The sequence below is a fragment of the Ascaphus truei genome, chromosome 4, assembly GCF_040206685.1.
Source record: "Ascaphus truei isolate aAscTru1 chromosome 4, aAscTru1.hap1, whole genome shotgun sequence".
In the NCBI taxonomy this organism is placed as follows: domain Eukaryota; kingdom Metazoa; phylum Chordata; class Amphibia; order Anura; family Ascaphidae; genus Ascaphus; species Ascaphus truei.
The window spans coordinates 287330824-287353884 of NC_134486.1; the positions used below are offsets into that span (position 1 = coordinate 287330824).

The following is a 23061-nucleotide window of genomic DNA, read 5'->3' on the forward strand; positions in this document are numbered from 1 at the left end:
CTTTTTACTCTAACCGGGGAGCTTTCTACGGCCCTGATATGCTTTTGGTCTCAGATATGACAGTTACGAGCCCGGAGTGCGAGAAGACAGGAACACAAGGGATACTGAGTTCTCACAACTGTTTAATAACTGGACAGAGCGGTCTTTTATACACAAAGCAAGGAGAAAAAACGTTTGTCAGTTCATTACATCTGTTACAAATTGAGTTCCCACATATAGATCACACATCTAAATTTACATGTAACCTTTAGAAATGCCTTTACTTAAACATTTTACTGCTGAGCAACAGCTTTGAATGTAGTCATAGAAGGCTCGGTGGTCTTACTTCATACAAAGACAACTGGTAACTATCTTAGTCCCTGAGAAAAACAACGCTGACACGTACTGCTTTAACCTTTTCAGTCCCTGACGGGAACAGAGCTGACAGATACAATTTTTAATCTTACAATTAGTTTTTCTCCTACTACTTTTAAGTGACTTAAGCCCTGCACTGTAAATCAAATGTTTCTCTTTCTAAACTCACTCTCGTTTAAGTTCCGATATAAGATTGCTGGGGTACGGGTTGACTTTGTCATGATCTTATCAAGTGTACAGCTTTTGTTTCTGAAGGTGAGAGTAGTAAATCAAAACAATGTAAAATATTAAGGAATTACACTGTTTGACATTTTTAAATTGTCATACAGTATAGTGAAAAACGGCAAATGTTCAAATATTATGGATGAAGTCAGATATGGTATCTGTCCATCAACTTTGTTAATTACATCATTTGTTAAAAATATTCTTACTATCATAGCAATAGGGAAACTGTCCCATAGGAAATTGGCATTTGGTTGTTTTGCCTTTATTGCGGGTTAAGTTGGAGAGCAGTGGAACTTTGAGAATATTACATGTCACATGAGTCAGTTGAGCACTAGTAAGAGTAGCAGAGTGGGTGAGGTGCGGGTCTGGAATACAGAAGCTTGTGGATTCCAATGTTTTACATACAATCTTTATTCTATTGTGCACTCTTGTATTCAATCCAGAGAAGCCAAGTAAGAGATTGGTCTCTAATTGTATGATCCCTTAACAAAATGATTATTTAAACAAAACAAAAAGTACTGAAGATGTTACTTTTCTAGGTGAAAAACAATATAATGAACATGGTGAAATTAAAAAAAAATATTTCTTCAATAGTGCTTTTAAAAGTTCTGCTATGCAACAACATGGACGGGATCCTCGAAGCAGCACGAGTCTTTGGCAATCTCACCCGCTACCAGGATGTCCGTGATTTTATTGAGGAGAAGAGCGGTGAGTTTCAATGACATTTACATAATATTTAATAATAATGAAAAATCTTCTCAAAGATCACCTTTTACCGCTGTAGAGACAAGTAGAACCCGGAGCCTTGCCGATGTAAACCCGGAGCCGTGCCAATGCCAATCCAGAGCCATGCCAATGCCAATCTACTCTGTAGACCTCTCTTGAAATGTTGATCAGATCACCTCCTTAGTGATTTTACTCAATGGGGAAGCTCATTGTCACTGTGTGCAGCAAAATAAGGCCTTATGAGCCTATTAAAGGTGCCATCTAATTAGTCTGTGCTAATATGTTATTAGTTTTACTGTTACTCCCTTCTTTTAATTTCCATACAGATAATTTCAAAATGAAGTAATCTTGTAGTTTTCTATTTTGAAGAAACATTGATATAAAAGCATTGTTTGTGGTAACTCTTCAATATGGTTTCTCTTTAGAATAATACAAAAATGCTTTATATCTTAGCTTTGATCACTGCTAATTTGGCCGCTGCATTTTTCTTCGTCAGGCATAAATCTCGAAGTAACTCCTAATGAAAGCATCATATGTTTTTTAGTGTAGTAGGGAAACAGGTGCATTACTTAGTTGAGCCATTTGAATGAAATGAGACATAGATGTGACACCTCACCCTCAACATTAAAAGTTGACTACTCAGTTACATAGTTACATAGTAGATGAGGTTGAAAAAAGACATAGGTCCATCAAGTTCAACCTATGCTAAATTTAGACAACAGATACTTTATCCTATATCTAAACTTACTTATTGATCCAGAGGAAGGTAAACAAAAAACCCCATTAAGGGGAAAAATTAATTCCTTCCTGACTCTAAGAATTGGCAATCGGATTAATCCCTGGATCAACATCCTTCTCATGTATACTTATTTGGTATATCCCTGTATACCTTTCCCATCTAAAAAGATGTCCAACCTTTTTTTGAACAAATCTTTTGTATCTGCTATCACAGTCTCCATGGGTAATGAATTCCACATTTTAACTGCCCTTACTGTAAAGAACCCTTTCCTTTGTTGCTGGTGATATTTCCTTTCCTCCAACCTTAAGGGATGGCCCGAGTCCTTAGTACTGCCCGTGGGATGAATAGTTCTTTTGAAAACTCCTTGTATTGTCCCCGAATATATTTGTATATAGTTATCATATCCCCTCTTAGACGCCTCTTTTCTAATGTAAATAAATCTAATTTAGCTAACCTCTCCTTATAAGTTAGAATGTCCATCCCCTTTATTAATTTGGTGGCTCTTCTCTGCACTCTCTCTAGTTCCATAATGTCTTTTCTTAGGATTGGTGCCCAAAATTGTACTCCATATTCAAGGTGTGGTCTTACTAGTGCTTTGTAAAGGGGCATAATTATATTTACTTCCCTTCCATCCATTGCCTGTTTGATGCAAGATAAGATCTTGTTTGCCTTTGCAGCTACTGCATGACATTGGGCACTATTGCTAAGCCTGCTATCTACAAGCACTCCTAAATCCTTCTCCATCAAGGATTGCCCCAATATATCTCCATTTAATTTGTAAGTCGCCTTTTTATTCTTGCATCCCAAATGCATAACCTTACATTTATCTGTATTAAACCTAATTTGCCATTTACCTGCCCACGTTTCCAGTCTCTCCAAGTCCTTCTGAAGAGAAATTACATCCTGCTCTGATTCTATTACCTTACACAATTTAGTATCATCAGCAAAGATGGAGACTTTGCTCTCGATCCCAACCTCAAGGACATTAATAAACAAGTTAAAATGCAGGGGTCCCAGTACCGATCCCTGAGGTACTCCACTCACGACTTTAGCCCAACCTGAAAAAGTTCCATTTATGACAACCCTCTGTTGTCTGTCCTTTAACCAGTTTTCAATCCAGGTGCATATATTATTACTGAGTCCAATTTTCTTTATTTTGTACACCAACCTCTTGTGTGAAACCGTATCAAAAGCCTTTGCAAAATCTAAGTAGACCACATCAACAGCATTACCCTGGTCTAAATTCCTACTTACCTCCTCAAAGAAACAAATAAGGTTAGTTTGGCAAGATCTATTCTTCATAAATCCATGCTGACTATTACTAATAATTTTGTTTTCCATTAGGTATTCCTGAATATTATCCCGTATTAAACCTTCAAGTAGTTTCCCTACTATTGAAGTCAGGCTTACAGGTCTGTAATTTCCCGGTTGTGATCTAGCTCCCTTTTTAAATATAGGCACCACATCTGCTTTACGTCAATCTTGTGGTACTGAGCCTGTGGAAATGGAGTCCTTGAATATTAAATATAATGGTTTGGCTATTACTGAGCTTAACTCTTTGAGAACTCTTGGATGTATGCCATCGGGGCCAGGTGCCTTATTTACTTAAATTTTTTCAAGTTGCTTATGAACTTCTTCCTCAGTTAACCAATTGTTCATTAATATGGAGGTTGTGGCTTCCTCCTGCGGCACTACTATTGAACTTGATTCTTCCCTGGTAAACACAGAGACAAAGAATTTGTTTAATACCTCAGCTTTTTCCTTATCTCCAATAATCTGCCTACCCATCTCACACTGAAAGGGTCCTATATTTTCTTTTCTCATTTTTTTGTTATTAAGGTACTTAAAGAACTTTTTATGGTTGACCTTACTTTCTATTGCAATCCTTTTTTCATTATCCATTTTTGCTAATTTGATTGCCCTTTTGCAATTTTTGTTACATTCCTTATAATTCTGATACGATGTCTCCGTCCCTTCTGACTTAAAGAATCTAAACGCCTTACTCTTCTTGTCCATTTCCTCCCCTACCTGTTTATTTAGCCACATTGGTTTTGACTTATTTCTTTTATACTTATTACCCAAGGGTATACACCGATAAGTGTGCTTTTCTAACAATGTTTTAAAGACTGCCCATTTATCTTCTACATTTTTCCCTGCAAAAACATCATCCCATTATATTACTACTAGATTAGACCTCAGTTTATTAAAATCTGCCGTACTAAAGTTTAAGGTCTTTGTTGTACCCAATAAATCTATTTTTTGATAATTTATTTCAAATGAGACCATGTTATGGTCACTGTTACCCAAATGTTCCAGGACTTGAATATGTGCTATTACTTCTACATTTGATATGACCAAATCCAGTATTGCCCCTCTCCTGGTTGGTTCCTCAATAATTTGGGTCATATAATTGTCTTTAAGCACCCCCAAAAAACTGTTTCCTTTTGGTGTAACGCTAATCTCATTGCCTCAGTCTATGTCTGGATAATTAAAATCCCCCATTATGCAAACATGACCCAGTTTTGATGCCTTTTCCATTTGCAAAAGTATTTTAGCTTCCTCAATCTCACAGATATTTGGTCGTTTATAGCATATTCCCACAAACATTTTCTTAATACTTTTACCTCCACTGCTAATTTCTATCCACAAAATCTCTACATTTTCATCATTCCCTTCATAAACATCATCCCTTATAATAGGTTTTAGATCCGGTTTAACATATAAACATACTCCACCTCCCCTTCTATTTGTTCGATCCTTCCGAAAAAGGGAATAACCCTCTAAATGAACTGTCCAGTCATGAGTTTCATCCCACCATGTTTCAGTAATGCCTATGATATCATACTGCTCCCTTGCAGCTATTAATTCAAGCTCCCCCATTTTATCTGTCAGGCTTCTTGCATTAGCAAGCATGCATTTCAGGGTTTTTTCAGCTTGTACTATTATCTTATCTGCTCCTTCCTTTCTGCCCCCACTTGGTTTAGTCTTTAGAAGTTTTCTAGTATTATCTGTATTTACTATGGGTGTCTCGCTGCTTGTCAAACTCGCACTTGCCCCCATTCTACCTCAATACCACCTTGTATCCTCCTCTATTCCATTTAGTTCATTATCTGTTTCATTCCCCTCCCCCCTCCATCCTAGTTTAAACTCTCCTCCAACCTTTTTAGCATTCTCCTGTTCTGTGCACATCTTCTTTTTTTTATATATATATATATTTTTATTAGAAATTCTGCAGACTTGTAGATACAGTATATTTTTAACATGCACAATGTAGCAGATTCTTATACAGGTATCTCTTTATGTTCCATACAATATTCGTTTTGCATTATTTCATTTTTAATATAGTAACTCTTGAACCTTCAACTCAACTTGTAAACATTTAACTGTACTATGTCAATCCATTATTTTATTTTACCTTCAACTTATTCCCTCTTGATAGTATACTCCAGCCTTTGCTTTGTCTTCTGTGCACATCTTAATAGAAGTGTAAGCCTACTGCTTCATTTTTCAGTTGCCAAGGAAGTCAACAATAAAACCCTTCACTTGGAGAATGATAAATGGAACAATCTTGAACCAAGAACCACAGAGACAACAATCTTAGTGTCTGGCTCAACGTATGGCTCCATTAATATTGCACTCTCTGTCTTCCATGCCCTTCTTCTTTCATTAGTGCCTTGGTCTTTTGTGTTCCGTGTCTTCCATGTGACTTTGTTCGGTTAGTTCCACATGTCTTCAGTGTCAGTCATGTGCTGGCATCACCCTGACCTGCAGGCCGCTGCATCACCTCAGGCTTTACACATCCAAACTTTGGGTTAAAGCGAATATATGTTAAAGTGAAACACACAACCACTACTTCTGTCAGTGTAATGTTAAGGTTTAGTCACCAAAACATGTTCCCTAACGATATATTATTATACACGATAGAGCATGATCTGCCCTATAAAGTTTATTAGATACTAGATTGCTTAGTGTTTTGTTTTTAAAATTGGGGATCGCTATAGCGATATACTTAATTATTTTTAACAACTTCCACTAGATGCTTTGTTTTCATCAGTACTCTGTCCATTTGATGTTCAAAAATAATAATCTACTGCACATTTAGTCCCCTCACTGGTTTAATAAAATAATGTAACCCTTTTCGTCATCATTTGTATCTCATTTTTATACTTCACAAGTTAGAGCTACAGTTCAAGCAATATCCTACATGTTTGTTTTTTTAATTTAAATAAATCAGTTCTGAACTATGAGAAAATACTTGTAGCATTTATTTATTTATTTTTGTTAACCATTTTCAAAGACATTTTTAATGTTTCTAATGTAGGAAGCATTTTTGTATCTATAGAAAACATTTACAAAGTCACACACCCTTCCCCTTCTGAAACAGCCTCTGGCTCTTTAGCCCTGTCCTCTCTCTAGCAGTGCACCAATTGTAACTGCCTGGTCACATGATCTTCCACACAGAACTTTGCATTGTGGGTAATGTTTTGCAGCAATAACTGAATTAAATAACCCTGAGCAAAGCGATCGATTACAGGAGAACGGATCGATCTGCAGATTGTATTGATGCACATATTGAATGTTTTATATATATATATATATATATATATATATATATTTTAAAAAAAAGGGTATCTTTAACTGCAGCTTTAAGCAACACAAACATGAAGGACAAATAGTTTTCCTTTGGAATTTAAAGGTTCAGATATATCTCTAGAGCTGTCTAAGTGCTAACTAATATTAAAAATAAGCACGTCTGCCAAATTCACTGTTGCTAACTAATATTAAAAATAAGCACGTCTGCCAAATTCACTGTGTTTAACAGTGGTCTTAAGATATGTTGTTTTTTATATTCTCTTTTGTTGCACAACCCAGTGTACAAATTCATGGTTGCGCTGCTGGATGCCAAACACCAAGACGTCTGCTTCTCTGCCTGCGGTGTCCTGATTAACCTGGCTGCAGACAGGAGCAAACGAGCCTCGCTGAAAGAAGAAGGGGGGATTAAAAAGTAAGAAGATAAAGTAATACACACTGTGGGATCACATTGAAAATACATTTGTAAGGGCTGTGCAGTTCTAGGGAGGGTGTGCTTCGTGTGCTCACAAAAGACGTATTCATTTGGTTTGCTGGAATTGGCAACAGTGCCATAAGATTTAGGAATTAGTTCTGCAATGGAGATCTATGGTTTGCTTTCTTATGTTTCTTATAATTAAAAGAAACAATTATTCTCCTCTTTGCCCCCCCCAGGGGAGCCTACACTGTTATAAACCAATGTTTAAAGGTGTTCCAATGTAGCAATTTGACAATAGCAGAGCACAAGGGAAGCCTCAGCCATAGACTGGGACTCCCCCCGAGAGCAAGGTTTAACCTATATGCTACCAATGTGTACTCCGCACGCCCCCCCCCCTCCCTCCCCCACCCTACTCCCAGATACCCCCCTCCCCCTCCCCCCCCCCCTACCTCACCAGATGCCCCCCGCCCCCCCCCTATCCCCTCCCCCCCCTATCCCCTCCCCCCCTCTCCCTCACCCCCCCTCCCCCCCTCTCCCCCCCTGCCCCCCCCTCCCCCGCCACCCCTCCCCCCCCTCCCCCCCCCTTTCTCCCCCCTCCCCCCCCACCCCTCCCCCCCCACCCCTCCCTTCCCCCCCTCCCCCCCCCCCACCCCTACCCCCCCCTCCTCCCTTCCCCCCCTCCCCCCCCCCCACCCCTACCCCCCCCCACCCCTCCCTCCCCCCACCCCCCCCCCCCTCCGTCCCCCCCCCCTCCCTCCACCCCCCCCCCCCCTCTCCCCCCCTCCCTCGCCCCCCCCCTCGCCCCCCCCCCCATCCACACCCCTCCCCCCTCCCCAACACCCCCCGCCCACCCCATCCCCTTGACATCAAAATGTCAAGAGGAACCTTTTTCGGGCTCCAAGACAGCCCATTCTCTTTCTTGTCCTCCTGTGTCCTCCCCCCCCCCCACCTCTCCCCCACCACCCCACCCTCCCCCCGTCGACCTCCCCCCAATATCCCTTGTGGGACCACTAAGGACTACCCTCCACATACTCAACCCGACGCACGAACCAACCCTGACATGGGAATAATTCAGGGACAGGGGCTTATCCCCGAGACCCCCCCTCCACACTGATGGCGTCGATCAAAATTATTTCCCTGAATGTCAAAGGCCTTAATTCGGTTCGCAAACGCAAACTAGCCCTTCAAGAATTTAAAAAAACTAAAGGGGATATAATTTGTATCCAAGAAACCCATTATAACAACGCAGACCCGCCAAACACATTTAAACACGTGTACCCCCAAGCGTTTTTCGCTTCCTCCCCCAGCAAGAAAAGAGGGGTGGCCGTCCTGATTAAAAACAACATACCATTTGCCCTGACGACGGTAACTAAAGACCCCGAGGGACGGTACATACTCCTCCAAGGTACGCTCTCAGGCTCCCCCTTAGCCATCCTAAATATTTACGCCCCAAACGCCAACCAAACCCAATTCCTACAGAACCTCCTTAGCACCCTCGACCAACCGACGCTCTCTTCCCTTCTCCTAGTCGGAGACGTAAATATGGTACTTAACCCAGCCCATGACAGATCAGGCCAAACTACTGCCCCATACTCCATCCAACTACAGACAAAAGCCCAAAAATTCCAAGATATCCTCGGGGAGTACTCTCTGACAGATATCTGGCGAGCCCAGCACGTGGGTCAGCGAGACTACTCTTTCTACTCAACCCCCCATCAGTCTTACTCGAGGATCGACTATTTTCTGGGCACCAATAATGTACTCCAGGCATCCTCCCACTCCGAAATAGGCCCAATAACGTGGTCTGACCATGCCCCTATCGTACTCACCCTCTCTCTACCTTTCGTCAAGTCCTTAACATATAATTGGAAACTCGACGACTCGCTTCTCAACGATCCACTAGTAGTCAAAACAGTGAAACAAAAACTGATCACCTTCTTCCAAATAAACAAAGGTTCAGTGCCCTCAGCAGCAACTCTGTGGGAGGCCCACAAAGCCACCATCAGAGGGGAACTTATATCAATAGCCTCCTACAAGAGGAAACTTAAACAGAGAGCCCAGAAGGAACTCACGGATAAAATCCTAGCGCTAGAGCGCTCACACAAACAATCCTTATCAAAAAAGGTGTTCAGAACACTCGAGAAAGCGAGATCCGACCTAAAAGTGCTGCAACTTGACGAGGTAGAGAGAGCCCTGAAATGGACCAAACAGCGGTTCTACGATAGGGGCAACAAAGCGGACAAACTTCTGGCCTCCAAATTAAGAGGCTTGAAGACAAAGACCCAGATCACAAAGATCAGGACTAAAAGCGGCCTAGTCTCCTATAACGAGAAGGACATCGCGAATGAGTTCGCAGAGTTCTACACAGATCTTTACAATCTCCACACAACTAGCATGCCAAAAGATATCGCCAAAAATACATCCGACTATCTAACCAAATGCAACCTCCCATCCCTCACTCAGGAAGAACTCGAGTTCTTAAACAAGAAAATAACTCTAGAGGAACTAAAAAAAGCGATATCCTCACTTAAATTAGCTAAAACACCCGGACCCGACGGATTTTCCAACGGGTACTATAAAAAATTTGTAGGCCCCCTGTCCCCCCACCTCCTAGAAATGTACAACTCCTTTATGCAAGACCAACAGATCCCAGACACTATGTCGGCAGCCAATCTGGCTATTATACATAAAGAGGGCAGAGACCCCCTTCAATGCGGCAGCTACCGCCCAATATCCCTCCTAAACTCTGACCTCAAACTTTTCAGCAAAATCCTAGCAAACAGGCTGAATCCTATTCTCCCAAGGCTAATTCATATAGACCAGGTGGGATTTGTGTCAGGAAGACAGGCCTCTGACAACACCCGCAAAATTATTGATATTATAGACCACGTGCACCTCAAACAATCCCAGGCCCTGATACTAAGTCTCGACGCGGAGAAGGCCTTTGACCGCATCTGATGGTCCTATCTAGACCAAACGATGCGCCAATTCGGCTTCTCCGGACCATTTCTTGCCGGCGTCCGGGCCCTCTATACTAATCCAACAGCCCTACTAAAACTCCCAGGAGGCCGCTCCAACCCAATAAAAATACAAAACGGCACCAGACAAGGCTGCCCCCTCTCCCCTTTACTCTTCGCCCTATCCATAGAGCCCCTGGCCGCCCGAATTCGAACTGAACCCACTATTAAAGGTATCCCAATCGGAGACAGGGAATACAAAATATCCCTGTTCGCCGATGACATAATTCTCACTCTGTCAGACCCCCTCACCTCCCTCCCTAACCTAGAAAAACTCCTCGACGAATTTGGCCAACTATCAGACTATAAAGTCAATACTGACAAGTCGGAGGCGCTTAGCATCTCCCTCCCGAACCCCGTATGGTCAGCCCTACAACAGAAATTTAAATATAAATGGAACACCTCCCACATCAAATACCTCGAAATCAAAATAGCAAGTTCATATAACTCGCTGTATCAAATTAACTACCCCCCCCTCTTCCGCCAGATCTTAAAAGATCTTGAGACCTGGCTATCCCACCAGATCTCCTGGTTCGGAAGGATAGTATCCACCAAAATGAATATCCTACCCCGCTTGCTCTACTTCTTTCAGACCCTCCCCGTCCCTGTCCCACTAGCAGAACTGAGGAATATTCAGGCCCATATCTTAAGATTTATATGGCAACAACGTAGAGCCAGGGTCCCACGATCGGTCCTATTAGCCTCAAGGTCGAGAGGGGGCCTGGGGGCTCCGGACATACTCCGATACTACCTTTCGGCCCAACTGAGGCAAGCGGTAGTATGGAACAGTTCCCCCGCCACCAATTGTTGGCTGGAGATCGAGACACACCACGCCTTCCCGAACCCCCTCCCGACCCTACTGTGGTCCCCAGCTCTCAAAAACAGGAAATCGCTGAGACTTGGTCTCGGGGCAATGAGATGCACGAGGTCGACATGGTTAAAAATCAAAGGGAAATATGGCCTAGCTTCAACCCCCTCTCAACTGACCCCCTTATTCGGGAACCCGGACTTCCCACCCGGATGCGCCCGATCCCAATTCAGCCAATTTCAAGGCTTAAACATCAGAGTGGTTGCGGATTTGCTGGAAAAAGACGAGGCCATGTCCCTCCCGGAATTAAGAACCACATTCACGTCCCCCAACTTGCCCATTTTCCAATACCTCCAGATCCGACATTTCCTAAGAACCCAGTCCCCTACCCTCAAGTTCCCGCCGCGTTCTAGATTCGAGACCCTCTGCCTCAAAGGCGAATACCAAAAGGGCCTCATATCAGAGATTTATAAAACGCTCGAAGCATCTCAGCCCCCCCCTAACCACCTATATATGCAGAAATGGAATGAAGACCTAAACACCAACTTGGACCTTGAGGATTGGGAGGATATTTGGGAAGCAGCCACCAAAACCTCAATTTGTTCCGTCACAAAAGAAAACATCTATAAAATATTATTCCACTGGTACCTGACCCCGAGTAGACTGAGCCAAATCTACCCAGGCACTTCAGACGAATGCTGGAGAGGTTGTGGTCAAAGGGGGGACATGCCCCATATTTGGTGGACATGTCCGGAGATCCAAAGATTCTGGTCCCGGATCCAGGCCCTCCTGACCGAGACCCTGGATATAGAAATACCCCTGGACCCGCTGACCTACGTGCTGGGAAAACCAATCGACGACCTCCCTGCCCCAGCGGCCAGACTCGCGGCGGCAATACTGACAGCTGCGAGATGCTGTGTCGCGGCGGCATGGAAGAAAATTAAAGCCCCCTCCAGAAGAACTGTGATTACAAGAATAGACGGAATTATGAGCATGGAAAAACTGACGGCAATGTTAAAGCAAAAAACCCCACAATTTTACTCTACCTGGGAACCCTGGACAGGACTACCAACCCCCACATAAACCCCTCAGCTACTCCTCCCCCCCCCCCCCCTACGGCCGACGAACCCTTTAACCCCCTCCCCCCCTCTCTTTCCGAAGTCGTTCCCAACTATCCACCTTTCCTTCGTCTCCCCCTCTCTTTTTCACTATTGAAAGAAGGAAAAAGGGTTTATTGTGTGTCATTTACCTCTCCCATGCCATGTACATGTACTGCGCCGTATTTACAAGTTGGCCTGTGAGCCAGTGTCGGTATCATGTACCCCTGCGATGTATGACACCAATAAAGGAAAAATATTTATAAAAAAAAAAAAAAAAGAAACAATTATTTGGAAGGAGATAGCCTACATTTGTTGTATACTGTAGTATTTCTAGACCAGATTTCCTGCCTGCTCTCCTGCAGCAAGCTTATCAAATGCAGCTGTATCCCTGCCTACAACATGTCAGATGTTTCCTAGCTTGGTTTTTAGTTGATTTAAGAAACTATGTCCAGCCATTCTTCTCCTTCTCTGTAACTATACACTGCTTCATAAGAATCTTTGTATACACTTCCTTGCATATACCATAATGCAGGGGTGCGCAAAGCTGGGGGGTACGAGACTTTTCTTGGGGGGTGGGTGGGGGGGGGCGCCACTGGTTGCAGAGGCCCCGCGCTCTTCCCCAAGGCCTTTAAATGAAATGCCGGGGGATTGCGTGAGGCCTCTGCCACATCAACTTACCTTGACTCTCCCGGCATCAGGAATTGTCTCCATGGCTGCGCGGCGTCATTTGATGCCGCATCAAAGTAAGGGGGGCGCGAGCACCAGAGGAGGCAAGGCAGGGGGGCGCAGCAGCAAAAGTTTGCGCTCCCCTGCCACAATGAACAGGAGAGACCAAAGCTATCTAGTTCTGTAGACGATCGAATCAATTCCATGTCTTTACTACGACAGTGGAGCTCAATTCTAGTCCTCAAGACCCCCCAACAGGTCAGGTTTTAAGGCTATCCCAGTTTAAATATATCCCAGCTTCAGCACAGGTGACTCAATTAGACTTTGACCGAGCCACTGATTGAGCCACCTGTGCTGAAGCTGGGATATCCTTAAAACCTAACCTGTTAGGGGGTCTTGAGAACTTGTGTTGAGTACCCCTATAGTATACAGGCTGGTGTACATACTGCATGCTGTATCCCAGGCACAATCATTATTTATTGTCCGTGTACTTGCATTAAGTTTTGCGATGTGGGAGGGCACCTCTAGCGGTGAATAGGTTGATCCCGGTGCCCTGGGAAATGGTGTGCTTATTAGCAGTCCCAGCAGGATGAGCTGGTTCTGTGAAATGCGCACAATGAACATTTTCCTCAAAGCAACAATTTCCCCTTTTTGCTTCTATTTCCTCCCTTTGTATGGCGGTGGTTCCTCTTTTATTTGTTCCACAAACTATGTTAAGATATCCTATTTGTGTACTGTCTCCATACTGTATGTATTCTTTCTCTGAATCTAAATATAAATCCGAGAGCGAGAAGCACACAAAGTGCCTTTACTTACTTTTGCAGTTTGCGTGTCTGCCTTTTCAGGTTTGTGACACTTAATACATATAGAGACAAGGGGGGGCAGAAGAGCACACAAAACAATGCAATAGTGTAGTAGGCGTAATCTAATATGAGAATACAAATAAAAAAAATATATATAAAACACAATCACACGAAAACAATAATGTCAGCAAGTGTGGCAGGGTGATAAATGGGACAAAATAAGAATATGATCCAGGTACACAGACCAACAGCTATAGTGCAATTACCAGATGAGTGTGAGCTCAGGGTCCCTGCTGTCTATCAGCCTGCGGCGTTCTCTGCTCTCCACAGCGCTCCAGCATCACACTCTACGTGGTCCGTTGTCAAGGTGATGTCGGCAGTGCCGTCGGTGGATGACGTCACTCGGCTTGGGGCTCGAGACTGCTACGCTTCCCTCTGCTTGTCCGCAGCTGTGTCAGACGGGATCAGCTGTTGGCAACAGGACTGTAGTTTCTTCTCTACGCGTTTCGCCATACCTAAGCCCACTTCCTCAGGAGTAATCACTCCTTGACAACGGACCACGTGGAGTGGGACGCTGGAGCAATGCTAGATGGCAGGGATCCTGAGCTTGCACTCTGACTTTCAGAATTCATCTGGTAATTGCACTATAGGTGTTGGTTCGTGTACCTTCATCTTATCTTTATTTTGCCCCATTTATCACTCTGTCACACTTGCTGACAGTTTTTATTGTTTTCTTGTGATTGTGTTATTTATTTGTATTCTCATTAAATTAAGGGTACTACACTATTGTGTTGTTTTGACCCCTTGTCTTCAGATCACGAGAGATTCGGGAACACCTCTTGAAGAAGATTGCACCATACACATATTAGACCAGGTGTGCGCAAACCGGGGAGCGGGCACGAGATTCTCTGGGGGGGTGGGGGGGGCACGGGGGTTACAGAGGCCCAGCATACTTCCCGAAGGCTTCTAAATTAAATGCCGGGGAAGCGGTGAAGGCCTCTGTAAGGCTGAGGTCCCGTTGCACGCGTCCGCACGGCTGGCTTGCTTGCCGGCGGCGCGTGCAACTCGCTGTACCGCGATCTGCGGTCTACAGGCTGCTTTTCTCGGAGCGGAGGGGGCGTGGCCAAACGGGTCTGGGGGGGCGCGGCCATGACGGGAGGGGGCGCGGCCATGACGGGAGGGGGCGCAGCCATGACAGAGGGGGGCGGGGTCCAAAACAAAGCAGGGCTCACAGCACTGCAGCAGCTCCACACACAAGCACACAATAGCTGGCTTGCCATTCGTTGAAGGGAGCCAGTCTATGATTGGCCCCTTCGCGTACCATGTGACGCGTTGCCGCAAGAGAACACCATTCTCTCGTGTCTCCTGCTGGCTACCGCGTCACAGCATGTAGCAAGTTAGAAGTGAGGAGGGACTGGGACCCGATCGTGAGTTCAAACAGGAATGGTAAGTTGAGCTCACGCCGCCGCCCGCGCACACGGGCGCAGCGGGTCCCAGCCCTTACTCTCTCTTACTGTGGTTCAGACGTTATCTGGAGGCGCGGCACCATGGCAACATGCCGCCAGAACATCAGAGCCACGGTAAGGAGAGGGCAGTGCAAAGAGAGGGGTACAGCCTGCAGGGGGGCACAGTGAAAAAATATTACGCGCCCCTGCATTAGACTGAACCCAGGACATGAACTTTATATATTTCCAGAACCATTCAGTGTACCAGCGCAACTAGGTTACCACATTATATACTTAATACATACAGCCCTGAATGTTTTTGGCTGAACCCATCATTGTAATAGGGAATATGCAACAAGATTTTGTTTGAATTCTGTTGTTTTGGGGATTGAGGAACTACTCAGAGAAATTACCCAGAATCTTTAGACACTCTTTACTTTGTATATGTACACTGGTGCTCTGTAATTTGTCGATTTTTAAATACAGATTTATCACAATGGCTTCTACATAATTATATACGCACAAACATATATTCTTTCACGTACATTTCTTTATATCACAAGAGCAAAACTATGCGATAGTACACAAGGGAGAAGGGACGGTACTAATGTCTGTTATGAACGCTTTCTTTAATCAAATAAAAAGTACAGTACTACAATCTACAACTAGGTAAGTGGTCTGATGAATTGTGTTGTGTGTCAAAACTTGGACCCCTGTGGTAAAACCATTGTCCCATTTTAATTGTTCTTTGCAGTTTTAATTTACTACAAACTGAAATATGATACATTGTTTTTGTTTCTTTAGATACAATACTTAGTTGTGTTTAAATTCTTTTCTAAAACAGATTAGTTGATTGTTTGCGGGACTTCGGACCCTCGGACTGGCAGCTGGCTGGCTTGGTATGCAAAGCCTTTTGGAATTTCAGTGAAAATATCACAGATGCATCTTTATGCTTTGGAAGTGAAGAAACCAACGCACTTCTGGAACTCTTACCATCCTTTCTAGGTGAGAGAGGGAAGGGAGTTATTTGTTTGGGGTGTGTGTGTGCGCGTGTGTCAGAGAGGGGAAGGCATTGTGACTGTGCATGTGCGCTTGTCTGTGTGTGTCTGTGTGTGTGTATTCTTCCAGGACCCAGAATCTTTCAAATTAAATAGACCTTAAGGCATAAGCCTGACTTTTGACAAGTTTGATTTGTTGATTTGGAGTTTTACGCTCCCTTCTTGACCTCTTTTCTACTTCAGTGACATACAGGAGGATCCTTCTCCACGTGGGCATTTTGTTGTTAGTATAGAGATGTAGGGCGACTCTAAGTTCCTGAAACCACGACTACAGGCTGTAATTGTCTTGTCGCAAACTGTGACAGATCTTTCTTTCTTTCTACTTCTGCAGCTTGTGTGTCTGAAACGCTGCCTTTTCAGGTGTGTGACACTTAATACATATAGCCCTGAATGTTTTTGACTGAACTCTTCACTGTAACATGGAATATGCAACAAGATTTTGTTTGGATTCTGTTGTTTTGGATATTGAGGAAGCAAAATGTACGACTCAGATTTGAACACTGCTGCTATTCCCCTGATGTAGCACGGCTTCAGGAAAACACAGGCACACTAGTGGCATTTGTACTTCATGGATAGAAGAGAGAATTAAAGGTGCAATCCCACTTGGACCAAACATAGCTAATGGCAGTGAGAACCATATCGGGTTAAAACTAGGCGTTTCATGCCTTGTTTGTTAAAATCAGAAATCTACATTTATTTCTTTTTTTAAAGAGATGTTTATGAGCCAAGAAATATTTTAGTGCGCTCCTGAAATGTATTTAAAATACTTTTACTTATGTGACACTGGCGACACACTTTATTCGAGCTCGGCTAGTCCCACGAATTCGGGTATACCCGGGTGTATTGAGGTTTGTGACTGTTTTCTGCCCGAGTGCATTGAGGTATTTTCCAAGCAGGGATTGAAGCATTTTATTCCCGCTGGCTGCAATACTGCACAGTATATATATATATACTGCATTACAATTCATGAATTTATGCCATCTGGTAGACACGCGAAGCATTGCAGCCTATTAAATCCTAATCATTATCATTTAACAGATCAGCCGCCCGTCAGCCAGGCATGAACCCAGGCTGGGAAGGCAAACGCAACGGGGCTTGTCAGAGGTGAGGAGCGGCGCATTCCAGGTATCTGCCAGGTACATACTGGGTATTTGCTCGAATAAAGTGTGTCGGTGCAGTGAGTTTAAAAATGGTAGGAACCTCTTAGACGTATCCCTGCCATTAATTCATTTAGGTTGTATGTCAACCTGCTGCTTTACCTGTGTTTGTGTGTGTGTGTGTGTTTTGTGTGTGTGTGCACGTGTGTGCAAATTGGTTTACGCTCATTCCCACTCATTTTTATGATTCCTTCTTCATATGGGACGTACAATATGTGGATCTGTAATTTCATTGTCATGATGAGCGGTTATTTTTCTGCAGTCAGGCAGGATTTCTATTGGAATAAATGGAGTATTTATTGTTGAGGTTTGTCTTTTTCTGACCCTGGTAAACATAGAACCTGTACTTGTTCAATTGCTTATTCAATACATAACACATGGTGCGTGTGTAACAGGAGCACACTTTATTTAACCATTTGTCATCACGTTCTCCCACAGGAATGTCAGAATATACGTGCAGTTTGCGCTAAGCCTTCTGATAACATCATCATGTGCATGACTAGAGCTGGGCTGTTATTGGTTGCCAGGTTACTACCCCTCTGACTGCAGCCACCTTAATGGAATTAAAACTAGTATCCAGCTCTTTATGCAGATATAACAAATAGTAACTAGTGTTTAAATACAGCTGCATGAACAGGTACTACATTTCCAATGGATTGTTGAGGTGCCCATTTCACAGCACAATTATCTTAAAAACTATCTTTTTGTTTTCCCCTTTCGGCACCCACCAGCTGGTTTTTATCTTCTCAAACTAAGTCTGGACACGTTTGTCTTTTCTTCTCATTCAAAGTCACAAGATTAGAAAGGTTGATAAATGTCTTATTTTTCCTACATACCTCCGGGTCAGCTTCTGCTATCTCTATGCCAAGAAATATGGTTTATTGAAAGATTAGAACTCTTCCTACTTACCACTTAGTTTGTGAGCTCTTCGGGGCAGGGGCTCCTTTTCCTATTGTTGTTTTTATGTCTCAAGCGCTTGTCACAGTTTGCAAACTCACAAACAGGGGTTCGATGATAATGAGAAGTTTATTGCTCTGTACAGCACAGAGTATGATCATACACGGAAGTTGTCCATTAGACACTGCCAGGGGAGGGCCCGAGCAGGCTTTAAATACATTTTAGATTCATTTGTTTAACATAGGTTACTAGGCAGAATGTATAATGACATCACATCACAGCATTCCCTGCACACGAGGGGATAATCCTCTTCTAAACCAATCAGGTTACAGGTCTTCTTATCTATCCCAGACTGACTCCAAAGATCAATACATCTAACCTAAACTGGTTCTTTTAGCTTGCCAAAACACTTGAGTGTTTGAGCAACAAGGCACAGTCCATATTCCCCCTCTGGAGCAAAGTTAATTCTTGCATCAACACACAAAGACAAGATGGATTCCGCACACTGCTAATAATTTCCTCTCCATAAACTCCCCCAATCCTTTGCAGTCATTTCAACAGTATATTCATTTCAGCAATATTACTTTGTCACGTGTATTACTGCTGTAAAGCGTTAGGCCGCGATTTATAGTTGTGGTGTGCACAACCGTGCGCGTGACGTCACGCCGGCCTGTCGCTCGCGCGAAACATGCACTAGGCGGGAGGCGTGGCGGACGCATCACTAGGCTGGTTCGCCCTCATTGGTTGAACCACTCACGTGACACGGCCGTCGCTCGGGAAAAAAAATAAAATTGCATTTTCAAAAATCGCCCATGCGGTCGCTCTGCAGCTGTCGCGCGCAATATGAGCGGCCTCATTGAGGAACACGCGTGTACTTGTGGCGTGCGATGTCGCACACACGGCCACTAGAATCGCGGCCTTATAGACATGGACGGCGCTATACAAATAAAGATATACATTTGCATCTTCCTTTAAGTGACACACAATCGATTTAACAGTGGGCTTGTTGAAGATTTTTGCCTATAGTTTATTTATTTTTTCCTCCTGTTGCACAGATGAACAAGTCGCACTGGACTGTAGGTGGAGTGGAGATTTATTGGAATACCACAAAGCATGCTGGGAAATGGAGTTCAAACCTGTGGCTATGCAGCTGCTGGACAGGATTAAGAAGCACTGTTCCTATCTGGAACCTCTGCCAATGTAGCCTGAGAGGTGGTTTCACATCTTATGCATATGGAAAAAATTGTTTATTAATAGTGCCTCGTCATCAACTCTGTTGACACATCTGACACTGTTACATCAGCTGAAAATGAATAGATAAGTTATTTTGTGCAAAGCTGATGAAAGTAATTGTCATGCTGTAATCAAAACTCACTCAAAAATCCTAATAGGTTTGCAAAAGTTTTAACATACTTGGTGTGTTGCCTTAATATATATGGAAATTAATTGTTTTCAGGTATAAAAAAAAAATGACTTTATTTATTCTTAAACAGGTTTTTTATTTTTCCAATTCTTCTGTGAATAAAATTATAAAACATATGATAGGCTTCAAGGTGTGATTTTGTACTTGTAGTCTTTTATATACAACAAATGTTATTATAGGGATGGACACAAAGTTATTTCAACGGTTTAAGCAGTTCTGATTGGGATGCATATTCAAGATGCCCATTCATAAACGTGTTAAAGCTCAGGGATTTTATATTTATTAGAGTTTCAAGAAATGAAATAGTTTTTATTTTGATGCATTAACATTTCCTAAAGTAAATACAGTAAATACAAGTACCATTTGGGTGCATTTGCATGTCTCAGACATGTCTAACCTTGTCTTTCCCAATTATCACTTGGTAAACGGCGCTTCCACTGCAGCCAAGGATTATGGGTAATGACATGCAAATGAGCTCGCAGTGTGTCACTCTTTGATTCTAATCCATTTTTATATGGATCCCTATAAGCTTATGCCTACTGCATTACACATCTTTTCAGCACAGCCTGGGTTAAAGAAGTGCATAGCCAGTAACTCTACTCACAGACAGCTGTTTTGACCTTCTGGGTCCCATCGGTGCGAGGTTGGATGTTGGCTATGCAACGTGAAGCTGGTTATTGGGTATACCCAGACATAAAAAAACATTATGGTGGTTAAAAAAAAAAAGTGTAAAAAACTCTCCACCGTACAGTGTACTGTAAATAAAAATACCACTTGTAAAGCCATGTGGATTACTAGCTCACAGCTTTCCAGAAATATATAAAAGCCCTACTTTGATTTAAAACCCACTTGAAAAGCCACAGCATCTATCTACAAACCAAAGAAATGTCACGCTCTGTTTGTTGGTTAGTGTATGGGATCTTAATGGAGCACCTGAAGAATTTCTGTGGACTGTGTGGCACAGTTCTCAGCTGGCTCAGATCTTTTCCCAGTGACAGATCAGAGAGCATCTTCAGGAGTGTACTCCTCTGCATCAATGCCCCTGTCATGTGCCACAGGGTTCTATCTCCTATGTTGTTCACAGTGTACATGCAGCCACTAGGAAATAATTAGATGGCATGGCCTGGATTATCACTGCTATGCAGATGACACTCAACTCTACTTGGTCTTTGATAAGGGGTCCTTAGTACCTGGTGCAGTCTTCAATCAATGTTTATCTGAGCTCTTAGAGTGGATGAGTGCCAGTTAATTTAGGTTAAATACCGTCAAAAGAAAAAAGAGGATCGGTAGTGGACGCGAACCCCAAGGAAGAGGAACTCGCCAGGTATTTTAAAAAAATAGTTAATTGCATACTTTAAACAAAATACAAAGAAAAAAAAATAGAGAGAGAAATCTCCCACGCGTTTCGCACAAAACAGGCACTTTCTCAGGGAGTAATGAGAGTGGGGAGAAGCTCACTTATTATACTCTCCACACATCATCAATACCACGTGATAGGATGACAATCAGATGAATAAAGTCAGGTAAAATCTAATCAAGACTGATATCAACAGGTGTTGTATAGGAAAGGATACACAAATGTTGCAACTATGATCATGTAAGCCTCCTATGTTGCAACAATGTATATCTTTATATAGATATAATATTTATTTAAATTGATATGTTTTTAACTACTGATTAATTCCATAATAAAATAATAAATAATAAAATTACATGGTGGTTAATTTGGATGTGAATAATAATATATATCTTAAATAAATACCCATAGATATTGTGTACTATCAAGATTAGTCCAGACATAAAACCAGTCCTGATAGTAACTGTCTAAACAATGTCACAATTAATAATTATTGGACCATAGATGTATCCATTCAAAATGTAGGTGGTAAAAAAAATATCTTAAATGTTTTTAATACAATGAGGAAAAAGACAACATTGATAAACAATATCCTATAAGTATATCATTATACTGCCTACTATTGCCTAGGACTGGATTGTGATGCTCCATATTTTATAGCAGTCTAGTAACCAAGCTAACATTATTCAATACATTAAGAAATATTGAAATATTCTTTCCACTGATCCACGGCTGAAAGATTTAGTGGCGACAGACCCCAAATTTGCTTTCAGAAAATCCCAAACATTTGGGAATATCCTGGACTAATAACGTGACTAAGCTTAATAGTACACAATATTTTGAATGGATACATCTATGGTCCAATAATTATTCATTGTGATATATAAATTTAAATAAATATATCTATATAAAGATATACATTATTGCAACATAGGAGGTTTAAATAATCATAGTTGCAACATTTGTGTATCCTTTCCTATATAATACCTGTTGATATCAGTCTGGATTAGATTTTGCCTGACTTTATTCAGCTGATTTTCATCCTATCGTGTGTTTGATGATGTGTGGAGAGTATAAGTGAGCTTCTTCCCACTCGGTACTCCCTGAGAAAGCACCTGTTTGATGCGAAACGCATGGGAGATTCTTTTCTTTTGTGTTTTTTAAGTATGCAATAAACTATTTTTTCAAATACCTCGTGAGTTCCTCTTCCTTGGGGTTTGCGTCCACTACCAAGCCTCGTTTTTCTTTTACTGCATTCATACACGATTGGAGAGACGCATACGGGACACACGGACTAATCAACTGTACCAGCTGATCAAGCATACAGCCAGCAGAAAAGGAAGCGATGAAAGGCAGGAGGTCATGCAGCTTCCCACCGGCTTTCAATAGAGCGGTACAGATTAAGACCTGTGATTCTAGCAATCATGGAAGGGTAATATCCTTGCCCTTTACAGGGTATCTGGGTAGGTCTCTTACACAACCTCATATTATGTACTATCTTATTCCTATTAGTGGCGCCTAGTCTGTTTGATTCTATATTTTATGTATCCCATTCTATAACTATACCCAGCAATATGATTGATATCTCAGAGACTTTCGACGGTGCTCTTCCTGGAGCTTATATCTAGCTCTTTTCTATTTAGTTTAGGTTGAATCCTGATAAGACAAGTGCTTGTCGTGGATGCTCATCGTCCGAAGACAACAAGAGTACAGCTAGGTCAACACACTGGCCTTAAGCTTGGAGGCTCCCAGTTGCTGAACTTTGTCCGTGTGCGGAGTCTTGGTGTTGTCCTTGACTGTGACTTGACCCTTAAACATCAGGTGTCAGTCGTGATCAAAGCTTCATTCTTCCACCTAAATAACACAGCAAGGATTAAGCACTTGATCCACCCAGGGGATCTTACTACGCTTGTCCATGCCTGTTCTTCGTTCCCTGCACTGGCTGCCTGTAACATGACAAATTTATTTAAATATTGGCTTGTTAACATTCAGAGCACTACATGACCAGTGTCCCAGCTACCCCTGAAAGAGTTCTATTTGCGCACTTCGATCTGCAGATAAAGGACTCCGAACAGTTCCCAGAATCTCCTTGACTTCCTTTGGTTCCATGCTTTTATCCACGCTGCTCCCACTCTTTGCAACAGTCTGATACAGTTCGAGAGGCCCCTTCTCTGAAAATCTTTAAACACAGATTCAAGACCTACCTGTTTAGCCAGGCATTTAATTAATTAACCACAAGCTGACCGTCATTTAATAGCTACAGTGCCATCCCATCCTG

The 23061-nt window shown here is 42.6% G+C and overlaps 1 protein-coding gene across 2 annotated transcripts in view; it reads left to right on the top strand.

Moving 5' to 3' along the window:
* Positions 1 to 19521, top strand: part of ARMC2 (armadillo repeat containing 2) — a 148691-nt gene extending 129170 nt beyond the window's left edge. Inside the window, exons 15-18 of one of the 2 annotated variants that reach the window (XM_075597579.1) lie at positions 1174 to 1287; positions 6917 to 7049; positions 15736 to 15896; positions 19059 to 19521. In XM_075597579.1, the coding sequence (XP_075453694.1) occupies positions 1174 to 1287; positions 6917 to 7049; positions 15736 to 15896; positions 19059 to 19207 (557 nt within the window). In that variant the 3' untranslated portion in view covers positions 19208 to 19521. Of the gene's footprint in view, positions 1 to 1173; positions 1288 to 5555; positions 6224 to 6916; positions 7050 to 15735; positions 15897 to 19058 lie in introns of those variants that run through there. The other variant, XM_075597580.1, reaches the window with a different exon arrangement.
* The last annotated feature ends 3540 nt before the right edge of the window (positions 19522 to 23061 follow it).